Source organism: Apiospora kogelbergensis (assembly GCF_038363985.1).
Source record: "Apiospora kogelbergensis strain CBS 113332 chromosome Unknown utg000005l_segment0_segment0, whole genome shotgun sequence".
NCBI lineage: Eukaryota > Fungi > Ascomycota > Sordariomycetes > Amphisphaeriales > Apiosporaceae > Apiospora > Apiospora kogelbergensis.
The window spans coordinates 5,853,520-5,868,683 of NW_027117422.1; the positions used below are offsets into that span (position 1 = coordinate 5,853,520).

General features: G+C 56.3%; 5 protein-coding genes across 5 annotated transcripts; 2 read left to right on the forward strand and 3 right to left on the reverse strand.

Moving 5' to 3' along the window:
• Positions 1-420: 420 nt before the first annotated feature.
• Positions 421-1,497, reverse strand: PG998_008586 (ubiquitin-conjugating enzyme; the record flags this gene model as incomplete). The annotated part of the gene is made up of 3 exons (XM_066875402.1): positions 421-754; positions 793-1,372; positions 1,449-1,497. 3 exons carry the CDS (start codon positions 1,495-1,497, stop codon positions 421-423), a joined length of 963 nt encoding a protein of 320 aa, XP_066731347.1.
• Positions 1,498-1,999: 502 nt separating this feature from the next.
• PG998_008587 (uncharacterized protein) lies at positions 2,000-3,341 on the reverse strand (the record flags this gene model as incomplete). Its single annotated transcript, XM_066875403.1, has 4 exons — positions 2,000-2,405; positions 2,472-2,785; positions 2,847-3,065; positions 3,114-3,341. 4 exons carry the CDS (start codon positions 3,339-3,341, stop codon positions 2,000-2,002), a joined length of 1,167 nt encoding a protein of 388 aa, XP_066731348.1.
• An 891-nt stretch (positions 3,342-4,232) lies between these two features.
• PG998_008588 (MCM3-associated protein) lies at positions 4,233-8,641 on the reverse strand (the record flags this gene model as incomplete). The annotated part of the gene is made up of 2 exons (XM_066875404.1): positions 4,233-8,182; positions 8,626-8,641. The coding sequence occupies 2 exons, from the start codon at positions 8,639-8,641 to the stop codon at positions 4,233-4,235; spliced, it is 3,966 nt and encodes a 1,321-aa protein (XP_066731349.1).
• Positions 8,642-10,516: 1,875 nt separating this feature from the next.
• PG998_008589 (uncharacterized protein) lies at positions 10,517-11,848 on the forward strand (the record flags this gene model as incomplete). The annotated part of the gene is made up of 1 exon (XM_066875405.1): positions 10,517-11,848. One exon carries the CDS (start codon positions 10,517-10,519, stop codon positions 11,846-11,848), a length of 1,332 nt encoding a protein of 443 aa, XP_066731350.1.
• A 1,165-nt stretch (positions 11,849-13,013) lies between these two features.
• On the forward strand, positions 13,014-14,096 carry PG998_008590 (uncharacterized protein; the record flags this gene model as incomplete). The annotated part of the gene is made up of 1 exon (XM_066875406.1): positions 13,014-14,096. One exon carries the CDS (start codon positions 13,014-13,016, stop codon positions 14,094-14,096), a length of 1,083 nt encoding a protein of 360 aa, XP_066731351.1.
• Between the last annotated feature and the right edge of the window lie 1,068 nt (positions 14,097-15,164).

Consider the following 15,164-nt stretch of genomic DNA (forward strand, 5'->3'; position numbering starts at 1 on the left):
AGGCCGGGAGGGATGAGTCAGTTTGGCAAAAAAAACAAAAAGTGATACCCTGATGCAGAATGCCAGAGGCATCTGTCTTGTATAAAACCCTGTACTTTTTATAGATCATAATATGCACACAAGGTCATTCTTTGTAAGCCAGAATAAGTTTGAAAGCCACCGAAAAGATCATACCGTGCACTTTGTTGTATGAATTCTTACTGATATCTGCTAAGGGGGGGTGGCAGTAATGGTGAGCAGAACATGACCGTCTATTCTCAGGAGCGATTGTGTGATTTTACCATCATCCTCTTGCCCTCCCTGAAATGCAAAAACGCCAGGCGCCACGCCGTGCCAAATCAATTTGTGTCGTAAAAAGAAATCCCTCCTCCATTGCCGACCAGAGCTTCTCCCAGACCTGTGCTTCTCGTTCGTCCGTCCTCAGTAGCCGGTCAGGATTTTGAGAAGCATGGCAATCAGCAGACCCACGAGGACCATGATGGCGTAGTCGATCCACATAGGGACGTCGGCGTTGGCCACGGGGTGATGGTGTTGCTGATGATTGGTCGTCGGCCACTGCGCAGCCACCGGAGCTTGGGGTCCCGGGAGCGGGATGGTTCTCGTCGGTTGCGGCACCCCCTGTCCTGGCCTCGCGGGCGGCATCGGCGCCGTCTGCACGAAACCCTCGGCCAAATGCGCCGTGTCGATCTCCTCCTCTGTTACTGCTGCCGTCGTTGTAGTTGTCGTCGGTGCGCGCCCTGCTGCTGCGTTTCCACTGCCACCACTAGCAGCAGCACCCCCTCCTCCTCCAACGCCTTAGTCTTGGCCATCATCTCGTCGCGGAAGCCCATGCGGAGCTCCGCCGGGACCTCGACCTCCTCGCGCCTCCGCTTCTCATCCTTCGCGCCCTGCTCTTCGGCGTCAAGCCGCTGGCACTCGGCCTCGACCTCGCGCAGGATGTCCTCGTTGGAGCGGCCGCCGCAGGCGGCGCAGGCCCAGCCGCGGGACTCGACGGCGAGGCGGCGGCGGACGGCGTCGGCGCTGTTGAGGCCGCCGATCTGGCCCTGGGCGTCGGTCTCCATGAAGGCGCGCAGAGCGACGAGGGCGGTGCGGACGCCCCAGGCGGGCTGCCAGGTCTCCTCGTGGTGGCCCGAGATGCTGAGGCAGATCTCGCGGTTGGCCTCGAAGCGGCCCGAGGGCGTGCTGAAGCGGAACATGGGCGGGCGCAGCGGGTACGTCGGCGGCAGCACGATGCGGCCGTGGTAGATGCCCTCGGCGAAGGCGGAGCGCGGCGGGCCGCGTAGCGTGAAGTGCCACTCGAAGAGGTCCGTCTCGAGCGGGGTGGCCGTGTAGTCGGGCGAGGGCGAGGACGAGATTTCGGCAGCTTCTTTTACTGTGGGTGGGTTAAGGGTGCTGGTTAGCAGAAGGACAGGACCGTCGGAAATGAAAGACGTTGGGGGCAGGCTTACAGATGCGCCGTATGGTGGGGGACTTGGAGTTGAACTTGGGAGTTGCCATGATGGCAGGCGATGGAGCACGTGTTTCAAGGAGAGATGCGACAGCCGGCAAGTGCGTTTGATGGAAGACGAAGATGAGGTCGTGGTGTGTCCCTTGGGTGGTGGGCAGATTAAGCTGCCTGGCATAAAAGGACAGCTTTGGTGTCGGATTTACTAGGTGCTTGGTGAGAGATGTAGTTGAATTGTGTCAGGATGCGTCCATCTCGGAAATGTATGTAAAGCCAGGTGTCGCTTAGGTTCGGTGTTGCAACGGTTCCGTTCCAGATGTCCAAGGGATGACGACAGGTGAGGTGGCACTGCTGCAACTGCACTGTTACATAAAAGACCCCGCTGCTGAAGGGAACTAAAACCGACCCAACAAAGCTTGGCCTTCCTTCAATTCACTATTCAACACGGCATGACAAAGCATCGAACAGACTCTTATTGACTGTGGCCAGATCAAGGCGCATTCAATATGGAAGCTATCAGACCTAACAAGTCACAAGAGTTGGTGATTCCACCTCCTACCATCGGTCATCCCGACGTCCTGGAGAGCTTTGCCGCGCCTCAGACTTGGGAGAAACAAGACCAGGCGTGACGGCTTTTCCATGGGCTTGGGACTTGGCACGGAGCCCAGGAAGTAATTCGGCTAGGATGTTCGGCGGCACCACATACGTTGGGACATGGATGGCGATGCCCTCGGGCTGCGTCATGAAGACATCGATCAGTCCTCCGCTGACATTGGCCACGAACTCACGGAACAGGTCCGAGTCGCGGATCCGGCACTTGTTTGTTTTCTCGGCGTGGGCGATGGCGTCCGCCATGCCGGCAAAGGTTTTGGCGCAATACGGACACGAAATCTGAATGCCCGGCCTGTGGGACGGCCCTTTCAGGTGAGACGTCAGTGCGGAAGCGCGCTCAAACTTCTTGCTATAATGTGATAGGGAAGTTAGTAATGCGGCCTCTAAACCTTCATCGATCAGGGATGAGACCTACCCGCAACGGATATGGGGACACTTGTACTTCTCGAAGTAAGGTTCCCAGAAGGCAGCCGCGTTGTAGCCCTCCTTGGTAGGGTCGACCGGAATAGCAAAGTGCTTGTGGGTAGGCTGAATAACGGGGAGTGCCTGGATCTCTTCCTTGGATGCCCATGGGCCAGCGTCGTTCTCATCGAAGGCCCGGTCAAGAGCAGCAAGATTATCTCCGGTAAGAAGGTCGGGCACTTTGTTAATGTCCTGGGGATACGGATCCGGCTCGTTCTTGGGAGTCTCAGGCTGGCGCGTTAACAAGAGATCGTCATCGTCTCCCATCTTGACAAAGTTGTGAACCAATTTATCAGGCTGACAAAAAAGGACGGAACTCGTCATCGACGTCCTCCTTGATCGTCTCGCGGAACAAGCTGTTATCGTTGGCAGGGTTCATGCTGCCCAAGCCATTGGCAAAGTCAACCCGTCGCTTGCGGGCCTCATTGATCATGTGCGGCTTGATGACAGGGCATTGGTTGATCTCAATATGCTTCATTAGATTGGTCGGGAGCTTAAAGATCGATTTGCACCCCGGGCATTTAAGTTCTGCTTCGGGTACGTGTCGCTGGTTTGCGTGTCAGTGGTGATCAAGGTCAGAAAAATCATCTCTTACCTCGGCATTGTGCAACTTTAGGCTATGGCCATCATAGTAATTGATGTCACACTTGACGCATCTCCAATGAGACTTTCGGTACTGGTGCTGGTAGAGGTCTGCGGCGGAAGTGAAGACACCACCGCATTCAGGTCGAGGGCATGTATGCGGGATTGCCTGGCTTGCCATCTGGGCGGTATGGCCTGCAAAAGCAGCAGCCGAGAAGGGGAGGACGTTGTTGCTTGTCATGTTTACCATCACCGCAATACCATAAAGGTGGAAGAGTCCCGTTGAGGATGGAGCCGGAAAGGGATATAAGAAGGATCAACGTTCACAAATATGGACTAGGAAAGGTTGAAGGTTGGAAAAGGAAGGAGAGGAAATAAATAGGCTTGCCTAAGACAGGTGTGAATGCAGGTGAGGTTGACAAGAATGGCAGGTGCCTCACGTGGTGGGAAGCCACGAGAATTACCAAGGGAGCTTGGTGTGTAACGAGAGGGACAGGAAAAGGAAGTCACGTTTTACGGGTCCGCTTCTCATCAACAATGAGCACGGCAGTCTTCAACTCTCGGGAGAAACGACGTGGTCGGTCGGTACCCGGTACTTTGTGTTCCTTGAGGTGCGTGGCACATGTATTTACGGAGCAAGTCAAAGTCCATCGGGACCTTCGGGCCTAGGAAATAACGAGTTACCCCTATCGTGACCTCCCAGCCCAAAACCCCAAACACAACCAGTGTGAGACCAACTTCTGGCAGCATTTGCCTGGGTACATTCCATTCATGAGGAAGAAGCCACAGTTTCAGAACCCTTGACGAAGTCAACAAGGTAAATAGATCACTTACCAATCGGTATTGGCTTGCCATACCTACATCACCACACAAATACTGAACAGGCATCACAAGGCAAGAAGGTAGGTAAAACTTGTCGGTCGGCAGTGCTTAGTTGAATTTCCAACAAGCACAATCGGGGTATCATTAGGTGCCACCGCACCTCCCAAACATCTAGAAGAACGCCGTTTCCCATGCAATATTTCCGCTCATGCTTTGTCGCGGTTCTCTCGTAGTGAGTGAGACCTCCCTCCCTGAAAAAATCGTTATAATATGTACATATCCGCTTTCCCTATTATCTTTTTCTATCGTTTCAACCCAGCCTCTTCCGCTCGTCCTCCACTTCCTGCAGCAACCCGCTCATCTGCGCCAAGAAATCTGCTTCCGACTCGTCATCACTCTTGGCTCGCTTGCGACTGGGGGCAGACGCTTCGCTTCGGTAGGCCGTCAAGTCCTCGTCTTCCTCGACTTCGTCTGGCAGCACGACGGGGCGCTTGCGTTTGGAAACGACGCGCGAAATGGCCGGCGTCGGACTGCTGTTGTGGCTGCCACCTAGGCCGTTCGGCCTATCCGTCACGGAAAACAGGCTATGACGGGGAGTGTCGTCGTTGGGTGTGGACGCCAGAGAATCGCTGGGCTCGCTTTCGAGCATGGTGCTTTTGTGGAACTTCTCCATCACTTCGGGCTGGTACGCGTACTTGCCGTCGGGCATCAGGACGAGACCGTGAACCTTGTACCGCCAGTAAGGGTCCTTAACCCGGCTCTTCTTGGTCTTTTCGACACGGCTACTGCTGGGCCCGAGGCTCGATCGGAAGCTGGAACTGAACGTCGAGTTTCGGAGACTGCTGGCCTTCATGGAGAGCGAGTCCCTGCCATTGGCCAAAGCCATGAGCTTGGCCGTTTTGGAGCCCAGCTTTGCAGTGGAAGTGCTGGATGCGCGACTGATGGGCCTAAGGCCATTCTTCTCACGTCGGCGATTTTCGCTGCGCCGTAGCATCTCCGAGGGAAGCATGGTGAGCGGCTCGTCGTCGTCTGCGGCAGCCTCGCGAGCGGCAGCCTCCTCGTCGCGCATCCCCTTGAAGACGCCACTGGCCAACAAGGCTTGTTCGACATCCTCGTCTTGTGAACGTGTTGACTCCCTGAACTCCTTTCCCCTCCGTGACTTGTTGAGTGCTTTGCGGTCGCGGACCAACTGAAGCGCCTCTTCATGCCTTTTCTGCTTCATAGCCTCCTCCTCGGCCTTTCGTGCTGCGACGCTTTGCGGCGAGTTCCAGGCACGGGCCTTTTCCCTTTCCATCTGAATTCGCTTCTTCACGCGGCGTTTGCGGAATATGTTAAGCCATTTGTAGAAGTACGTGACGCTTAGACTGTAGCTCCTGAAGGCCCTGGCCTCGGCCCACGACCGTTCGTCTTCTTCCTGCCGTATGCGTTCGGCTTCCTCAGCCTGGAATTTCTCCCATACTTCCCCAATAGTTTCTGTCACCACCCATTCTTCAAGATGTTCCTCCATTAAGCCTCTATCTCCCAGAAGGAACCATTTGGCAAAGTTCCCCATGGGGTCTGTGTGGACAGGAGTAGGAGGCGGTATAGGCGCAGGAGTAGCTGTGGGTGCAAGCGACCCTAACATGCTTGGTGTTGAGGCAACAGTGGCTTGTGAAGATCCAGGAGGCGATGACAAGCTGGCGAATGGCGATTGGGGTTTGTCGGTTGGTGCTCCAGAGCTCGTAGGTTTTGGGTCAGCCATCGTGCCGAAGATAGACGTCGTAGTTAGTTTGGCTGTCGAAGTTTCTCCATGTAAAGTCGGTGGTGCGCCAAAGCTAGGAGTCTTAGTTTCAGTAGACGAGGATCCAGATGTGCCGAAAATCGAAGTCCCTGGAGGACTCTTTTCCGCGATACTGGGAGAACCTTGAGCTGGGTTGACGGAAGTGAATGGAGAGTTGTTGCCTGCAAATATAGATGGAGTCGGCGCCTCCTTTTGTCCCGGGGTGGTGTCCTTGTTCAGGGATCCAAATATGTTGGTGACAGGTTGCGGTGTAGCTGAGGGTGTGCTGACCGGAGCAAAGACTGTGCTACCACCAAAAGTAACCTTTTTGTCTGTCTTAGGCTTCGCGGTCTCGTCAGGTGTCGATGGTTGAGCCCCGATTGAAATAGGAGACGCTGGTTTGGAGGTTCCAAGCAAGTGTGCGAAGGGGTTGGCTGCGGCCGCTGAGCTTTGGGCAGTCGTGGTTGACAAAGGTGTTGAGCCAGTCGAGCTCGGTTGAGAAAATAACGACTGTCCAGGAGGCACGCCAAGGCCAGACTGTGGTGCCTGAGAAGCATTATTCGAGAAGAGTGACGATGTTGGAAGAGAGGCGAATTGCGTCTTCGGTGTATAGGTGTTGCTTTCTGTTTCCGACTCAATCTCTTCGGCTTGTGCAGTTGCCTGGTCATTGGCGGGCGTATCTTCTACGAAAAGGCTCTCTTCGATGGGAGCAACGTCGTTCATCTCTCCTCCCGTAACTTCGTAGACGGTCTCGTGAATGATCTCTGCAAGGGATCTGTCACCCCGCTTGCGCTCCACAAGGCCATTGGAAAATGAGTGAGGGACGCGTGGTTCGTCCAGCTGTTGTCGTGGGTTGAGGACCAGGTAGCGCCGGTTGCTGTCCTCCTCAAAGTGTAAACCGTGCAACTCGGCGAAGACGACAGCTTCTTCTTCTGTGTCAAAGTACAGCTTTCGCCGGAGAAACTCAGGGGTTAGGTCCTTGGGTCCATCTCTTGGTCTCGAATACGCCTTCTTTATCACCTGGAGCATCGACTGCCGTATCATGCTGAAGTGTATCTCAGCGAAGCAGGCCATGGTGTAGGAGATCTGAGGCGACCTGACAATAGAGAAGTATATCGAAGCCACATTCAAGGCCATGTCGGAGGGTGCCGCAGGACTCAGGGGCCCGTGAAACCTTGTGGTGTTTTCCATAGCCTCAACCAGACACATAGCAGTCCTGACGCCATCCGATTCCCATAGCCAATCCGGCCATCTCTGTACCTTCTCTTTCAGCCCTGCCTCGTTGGCAAAGAACAATGCGTAGTAGCCGCGAAACTCGGCTTCGTTCTTGCACTTGATCCCGGCCGTAGCACAGGAGTCATATGCTTGATCGAGTGACATCAACGTCTTGCTCAACTGCTCGCGTTCTTGTTGTTCGCTGAAATCTTCGGCGGCGAAGCCAGGTTGCGAAAGAAGATGTAACGACGTCACGTGGAACCTCGCAATGGTCTCCAGACAGTATAACTGATCCTGCACCTCTTCGGCGTTCATGGCGGGGCCTTGGGGGATAAAGTCCTTCCGGATGGCTCTCGTGCGATCCCACAGGAAGTGATGCCGGGTTGATAGCAGATCGTCAGTTGGAATCAGCTGGTCTATCATATAGTCCAGTGATCGTCGTAGCGCTGCTGGTGATCGCACGTCCATTGGCAAGGGCAGTTCAACACCAGCCGCAGATCGGGCCAGTCGTGTCACCATCCTGGGCGGGCACGGTATCATGTCCCCGTTCCTATCTTCCTTCTCGGCCAGCTTCACATCGTTCTCGGTAATCCGAATAATCTTTTCCCATTCCGGGCACATCTCCTCGCATATACCCTTGAAGATTAGCGCTTCATCGAGTCGCCGCTGTTTTCCTTCCTCATCGACCAAATCAGCCTTCACGAGTGACTTGCGAGCTTTCTCACGATAAGCCTTGTATTCCTGGCGAAAGGCGTCCATCGCAGCTCTCGAGTTACGAGCACCCGGGTCAGACGGCCATGAAGGAGCCTTGACTCCATCCCTAGCAAGCTGCGCCTTGATGGTGTTGGCGAAATCTTCACGTCCAGTGCCCTTTCCATTCGAAGGGGCCTGCCGGTTTCCTTTGGGAGGTTGGTGGCTTGTCGATTGAGGAGGTGTCGTGCGTTGTTGCTTTGGCCGCCCTTGCTCATCATGACCCCCCTTGCGTTTTCCATTCACCTGGCCATTGGGGTGACCGTGAGTCAGCCCCGTGGTTTTCTGGGGCTGGGCCGGATGTGACTGCAGGGCGCCGGTTTTGGGAATGCTCGCTTGGCCGAATGCAGATGATGGCGTTGATGCTGCTGCGGGCGCAGCAGGAGCGCCGAACGGATTCGGTTTCACGCCAGGTGCGAAGGGATTGCCGGCTGGCGAGGGCGCTCTAGGTACGGTGTCTAGGCCGGAGAATGGGTTGAATGGAGCGTGAGACGGAGCGCCGAAGGTTGCACTCGCGGTCGCAACCGAAGCAAAAGCTGCGTTTACAGTAAGATTAGTGGATCGAATGTACACCTACATCCTCATGCTCGTGTCATATCGGTTTTCTTGGTGTGACATAGTGCCTCCAAGGGGTGTCTGTTTTGGCCGCGGAAATCTGCCCTTCGACTGCCTGGGGGTGGGCGATGCAACACGCAAAGCACTATTTCTGCAGCTTGGACACCAAGATCTGCCCCAGAAGCCAGCCTGTCGCTTATCACCAGCGACGGCTGATATTCGCGATTCTTTTGGCCTCTCGCCTATCCGTCATTGCCCTTGCTGGATCGGCTTGGATGGGTGTCGAGTAGGGCAAACCAATCACTATAGGTGTGGTGCCTCCCAACTGCTTCAAGGATGTATCGCGCGGTCGCAAATCGGAGTGAACACGATGGCTATGTATGGAGAGTGGTGGTGGTTGTGTAGGAAAGGTCCGAGAACTCACGGTTCGGTGCAGCCATGGCTGTAGACAATCCCCAGCTCTTGCCTCTTAGGCCGGGTGTCAACGGTGTGCCGAGGTGTGGTGATCGGTCATTGAAGTGGGCGCGCAGACGCAGACGCAGAGCTCAGAGTGGTTGGATGACAAGAATCGAGACAAGAATCGGGGTGCAATAGCAGCAGTCGCGGAGAGGTTGTCGCCGACCGATGATTGAGATCTCGCAGTCAATGTTGATGATGTTATTAGAGTCGCGCTTTTTTCCTTCCTTGATCAGCGATAATGGAATGTTGGTTGCGGATATTGGAGTTGACGCGGAGCGAAGTTAGAGTGGTGTGTTGGATGTGTGATGGCCGATGGCGGTCGTTCTTTGTTTGCTGGACAAAGTCGTCAAAGTAGTCAAAGTCGCTCGTGTCTGGCCGCGTTCATTCAGGTCCCAATGCCATGTTCCGATGGAGTTGGATGTGAAAGCGGAAAGAAAGGGAGCTCTGACCATGAGCTTGCTTAACCTTGACCGCCCTCACCCTTGACCGGATTGGGGCTAACTCCATTGGCCAGAAGAATCGCGACAATACAATCATTGACGGCCATAACAATCAATGTGGATTTATTCTCTTTTGTCTACATAGCAGATAGTTATCTGGGAACTGCATGATCCAAGTTGAACAAGACAACTGACAGTCTTTTGATTCACTATCAAGAGGCAACCTGTAGTGTGAATAGGTATAATGAAACCATCTACAGTATAAACTCCCTATGAAAGTCGCCAAGTTCAAACTGTCGGTGCCAAGGTGCAGTGCCAGATGCAGCCGTCCAGTGCGAACAAAACACATGGCAGGCCGCAATGCCAACAACTATTGATTGCCATGCATGCATAAATAGCAATGCAGACCGACTGCCGGCCAGAATGAGGTCATCATATTCAGCCATATCTAAGCTAGCCCGCACTTCCTCCCCGGTGGTCCAAAGGAGATAGTGTGTGTGCTGTATGCTCCGACTCGAGAGGCGTCACCCAGTAATTACAATTTCATTTCCTTGACTCGTCGCGGCGCTTTCCAGAGAAGACGGAGAAGAGGAACGGGAGGGAATTTGAGTGAACCGGCTGCGCTATTACTGCAGGGTACAATTAAGTGCTGCAGCTTGGTACTGCCGGCTGGACCCGACACATCCGCCGGCGACTAAGGTTTGCTTGCATTGGCGGTGCTTTCTCCAGTAACCTACTCTGTACATAGAGCAGAAATAAAAATAAAGGTCTCCTTGTCCCCTGACGCTCGACTTGACCAGCCGAGAGTGCGTCTCACAGATAGACAACTCTCAGTCTATCTTCCCATTGTGACCTGCAGATCCTCGAATTAGCTACTACCTAAACACGCCCTCGCTCAGTCCTAGACACCACGATTGACCGTTTCCATTGTTGTTCCCCGTCTGTCAGCCCCGCTGATGGAGACTTGTCAACGTCCAACACATCACCATCGCCTTAGCCCATCATCCATGTCTTAAGAGGGTCGGCTGATGAACGAGGCTTCCTCGCGCGACACAACATACCAGCAGGTCCGAAGTCCGACAGGAACAAGCAGCCAAACGCAGCCAATCCACACCACCACACCTCAATAGCGCTCACGATCCGATACAATACCACACCTAAAAATACCCGCCCGCCCGATTGAGATCTGCGACCAAACAACTCGGTTGGCTGGCTGAGCTCATTTCCTCCCCGACTGCCCCTACACTGTCCGACCGACCGACCGACCACATGAGAAACGACCCCCGAAACAGGGCAGTGCAACCACGACGAGATAGGGCCGTACAAGCGACGCGCGCGCCTTACACAGCAGCACGTACCAGCCTAGTACTATAAAAACGCTTCGCTTTTCCCTCGCCCCCCACATAGCCTCCTCCGATGGCTTTCCTCGAAGACCCGCGACTGCGGCAGCGGTGGAACCAGATCTCGCAGACGACGGAGACGGTGACGGAGAATGCGGCGGCCGGGATCTGGACCTTCGGGCACACCTACCTGAACCCCTGCCTCGGCTCCATCGGCTCCGCCTTCGACGGCTGCGCGGCCTGCTGCCTGGGCGACCACGAGGAGCGGGCGCGGCGGCGGCGGGAGCGCGAGCGGGCGCGGGGCAACGCCGAGTACAGTTTCGACTTCTACGACGACTGGGATGACGACCTGGCGGGCGGCGAAGGCGGGCCGGGCAGCGGTGGTGGTGGCGGCGGCATATTCAAAGGGTGGCACCACGAGGACTGGGACCGTCTCTTGGCCGGCACGGGCACGAGCAAGAAGGGCGCGGGTGAGATACACGAGCAGCCCCCGTCCGGGAAACGAGGTATGAACTACGGCACGCGCGAAGCCAGGCGGAAGTCGAGCACGGCAGAAGACCCTACCATCATACCCAGCACGCAGCCGATCGGCTTCTTGGGGAGGCTGCCGTTCAAGTTCGGCGGACCGCTGCGATACAAGCCCAGCGCGGCAAATCTACAAGAGCACCCGGGCCGGCACGGCCTCGAAGGTGAACACGAACCCTTGTTGGGAGGAGGAGGCGGATTCGACGATAACGAAGCACACTTCATGGTTTCCCCGACACACGCTAGGAAACGGAGCGGGACGACCGGAAGCGGCGACACGAGCGACTCGTACCGATCGAGGGGCGACCTGTTCCCCAGCGACGGCGAAGGGGAGGAGGACGCGATCCCGCTGGACGACGAGTTCGCCGTGGCGCTGGACCGCGTCGACGACCGCTCCAGCAACAAGACGCGCAGCAGCAAGGGGAAACGCAAGGCGTCCTCGGCGTACAGCGTGCAGCGCAGCGCCTCGCGGACGACGCTGGGGTCGACGTACTCGCGGCACTCGTCCTCGATGCTCCACCAGACGCCCGAGCTGGTAGCAGAGCCGTCGGTAATAGAGGATCTGCAGCACGAAGAGGAGCAGCTGCGCCGGCAGGAGGACGAGGAGGTCGAGCGGAAACGGCAGGCCGCCGCCCAGCTGGCGCTGGAGCGCGGGCTCCACCGCGATAACGTGCAGGTCGAGTCGGTGCCGGAAGCTAAGGCCGAGATGGTCGAAGTCGACGAAGTGTATGCACCGGAACAAGCAGCAGAAGTGTTGACGGTCGAATCCTCTCCCCCTCCTCCTAGCCCGGATCCGAGGCAGACGCAACCGAGGCCGCGAAGTCCATCCCCGTCACAGCCGGGTGACGATTTTGTACCGGCACGGCTGCCGTATTTCAGATAGATGAAATCGCGATTTTACGGGTACATACAAGATTCCCCTATGAATCCGCAGCAGTACTGCAGGTTCTGTACTAATTGGGAAGGGGAACGGGCTTTCGGGCCTGGTTTCAAGGTTTTCCATCTTGTGGAATAGACCCAGATCCTTTTCCAAAAAGAAGGGTGTTACAAATTACAGGATAGAATCCTTCCCTTTACCGGTAGATATACTCATCCTACGGCGGATAGCCACGGGATGTCCATATTCCTCTCCCACCGGACGCCCAAAACGCCGATCAGGTCCCCTGGTGAGCAAAGGCGACGATGTAGAATGCCAAGATGAGCATTATGAGCCACGATTTGAAGGAAAGCCAACCGAGCTATGAAGATGACAGAATGACCAAACCTTTTCATGTATATAATTAATAGGATATCATCATGGTAGCATAACATATTGGCAATAGACACGGGTTCGGCCCGGACCTTTTCAACAGGATGGCAATCCGAAACATAGATAGACACGGCGTCGAGGATGAGACTTGACTAAGATTGTGGGCGTCATTTATGTCTATGTCTCTAATAGTATATCAAGTTTCACATTGAGCACCCTGGATCAGCATAAGATCACCACTCGATGTCATGTTTCAAGGCTTAATTGGACAACAAACATTGAACATGAAGAAAGCAACATCGTAGTTGCATCGAGACGAGGTTGGGGAAAGGTGCGAGGGGCCTATCGTGCCTCGGCACAAGTCCAGCCTTCCCCGCAAACCGCTAGGCTTGACGGCGTGGGTGGGTGGTGGGGAACCGGGGTCTATGACCGCGATGCGGTCCTCCGTGCATATATTGGCATAGATCTTGAAGAGATGATGAATTGTAATTCACTGTCTTTCTCATCTGCTTCACTCACCGGCCAGTCTAAGTTGAGCCACGGAACCCCATTCAAGTGAATTCATCTATTTGCATGTCCCTGCTACTCGGACTCTGGAACCCTCCAACCTTTTTCGTGCAAATAACGAGTCTCGACAAATCACCATTAACCACTACACTCCACTCAGTCGACTTATAAGCGATCGCAAGCGAATCACAGTGCAAAGCAGAAGCCAGTTCTTCTTCGTCGTCTTCTTCACCTCAAATTAATACCACCTGAACCAATACCAATACCTACCCAACACCCAGCCTACCTAACCATGACGGCCACCAACCCCGACCTCGCGCCCACGGGCCCCATAAGCACGCCCCTGACGAAGCTCCTGGGGATCCAGCACCCCATCGTGCTGGCCGGCATGGCGCGGACGTCGGGTGCCGCGCTCGCGGCCGCCGTGTCCAACGCCGGCGGGCTGGGCGTCATCGGCGGCTTCATGTATACGCCGGACCAGCTGCGCGAGATCGTGCGGGACATGAAGGCGCTGTTCGACCGGCCCGACCGGCCCTTCGGCATCGACCTGGCGCTGCCGCAGGTGGGCGGCGGCGCGCGCGCCACCAACCACGACTATACGGCGGGCAAGCTGGACGAGCTGATCGACATCACCATCGCGAGCGGGGCGCGGCTGTTCATCAGCGCCGTCGGCGTGCCGCCCGCAAGCGTCATCAAGCGTCTGCACGACGCGGGCATCTACGTCATGAACATGGTCGGCCACCCGAAGCACGCCGTCAAGGCGCTGGAGGCGGGCGTGGACCTGGTGTGCCCGCAGGGCGGCGAGGGCGGGGGCCACACGGGCGACATCGCGGGCAACATCCTCATCCCGGCGGTGGCGGACGTGGCGCGGCGGTACCGCCCGGCGCTGCTGCGGGGGCAGCCGGCCATGGTGGTGGCGGCGGGCGGGGTGCACGACGGGCGCGGGCTGGCGGCGGCGCTGATGCAGGGCGCGGCGGGCGTGTGGGTGGGCACGCGGTTCGTGGCGAGCGCCGAGGCCGGGTGCAGCGAGGAGCACAAGCGGGCCGTGGTGGCCTGCGGGTTCGACGAGACGGAGCGCACGCTCGTGCTGTCGGGCCGGCCGCTGCGCATGCGCACCAACGACTACGTCGCCCGGTGGCACGCGCGGCCCGACAAGATCCGCGAGCTCTGCGACCGCGGCATCACGCCCATCGAGTGGGACTTCGACCAGGGCCACGACGTCGACCCGCCGCACCTCATGGGGCAGGTCGCCGGCGCCATCACCAAGATCCAGCCCGCGGGCGAGATCGTGCGCGAGATGGTCGACGAGGCCCTGCAGATGCTCAAGACGGGGAGGGATTACATCACGCCAACGCCCAGTCAACCCAAACTGTAAACTTGCGTGTAACCCGTTAGCTGTTGGTTCTCTATGTTTTCCTATTTTTAGCGACAAGAAGCTCGATTCTGTAATTAGTATGTATGAATGGGGGTCTGCCAACCTTAGCTGGGTAGATACCTAGAGTTTCCCAGGGTACCCGTAAGGGCGTGCAGTCATCTCAAGTTTAGGGCCAACATGACAGAGCTAGCCCAATGGTCGATTGGCATTAACCAAATATCCAGACATACGTACGTACGTGTTGTGAACCAAACGGAGCTGAGTCGGCTGGACCGGCAGATTGGCATGTCTGACGATACGCAAGGCCAATCACAGCCATGTGACACGAAGAGAAAGCATCGTCAGTTATGGGGTGTGACATTGTCGCAGATCACGCAAAACCAGGTTTCGTCACGTCATGGATTGGTCAATGGCAGAAGGAAGAGTGTCATGTATGCAGGGCTGACAGCAGGGCTGTGCAAGATGGGTGATGACCCGTTGTGCTGTGAATTACAGTGCATACGCCGATTAGGTCATAGAAGGGAGGCCCTCAGCAATGCAGTACGTATGTAAGGGGCAAAATTATGCTGCTGCGGCCGGGACCTTCAGATGCAGTAGAGAGTAGAGATGGGTAACGAGCATCATGACCATGGGCTGGGCCGCCAAGGCCGGCGAGTCGGTTTGTATTCTCGCCGACGTCGACTAAACGTTTATGAATCGCTAGGCGCAGCTGATGGGAGCCAATCCTGCCTAGATTAGCTAGCAAGCAGATACTTTCCGCCCCCTTGATTCATTGTTCTTTTTTTGGGGGTGGACGGGACCGAAAGTCGCGGAGGGAATCGAACGGAACGCCGGGCGGCTGCTGAAAGCAGGAGGATCTTTGGTAGAGGCTGGGGAGGATCTCGGTAGTTGGCAGGTCTGGGTGGGTGGAGGGGTGGATCTCGCGGCACCATGTAAGCCTCCTACCCTCCTACCCCTGCAGCAAAGCACGCAACAGAAGCAAAGAACAGTTAGCGATAGCAGCCAAGAGGCGCGAAGAGCTGCGCGGCCTTCCCGAAGATCGTTGATAGCCTGGCCACTCAGCGGCGA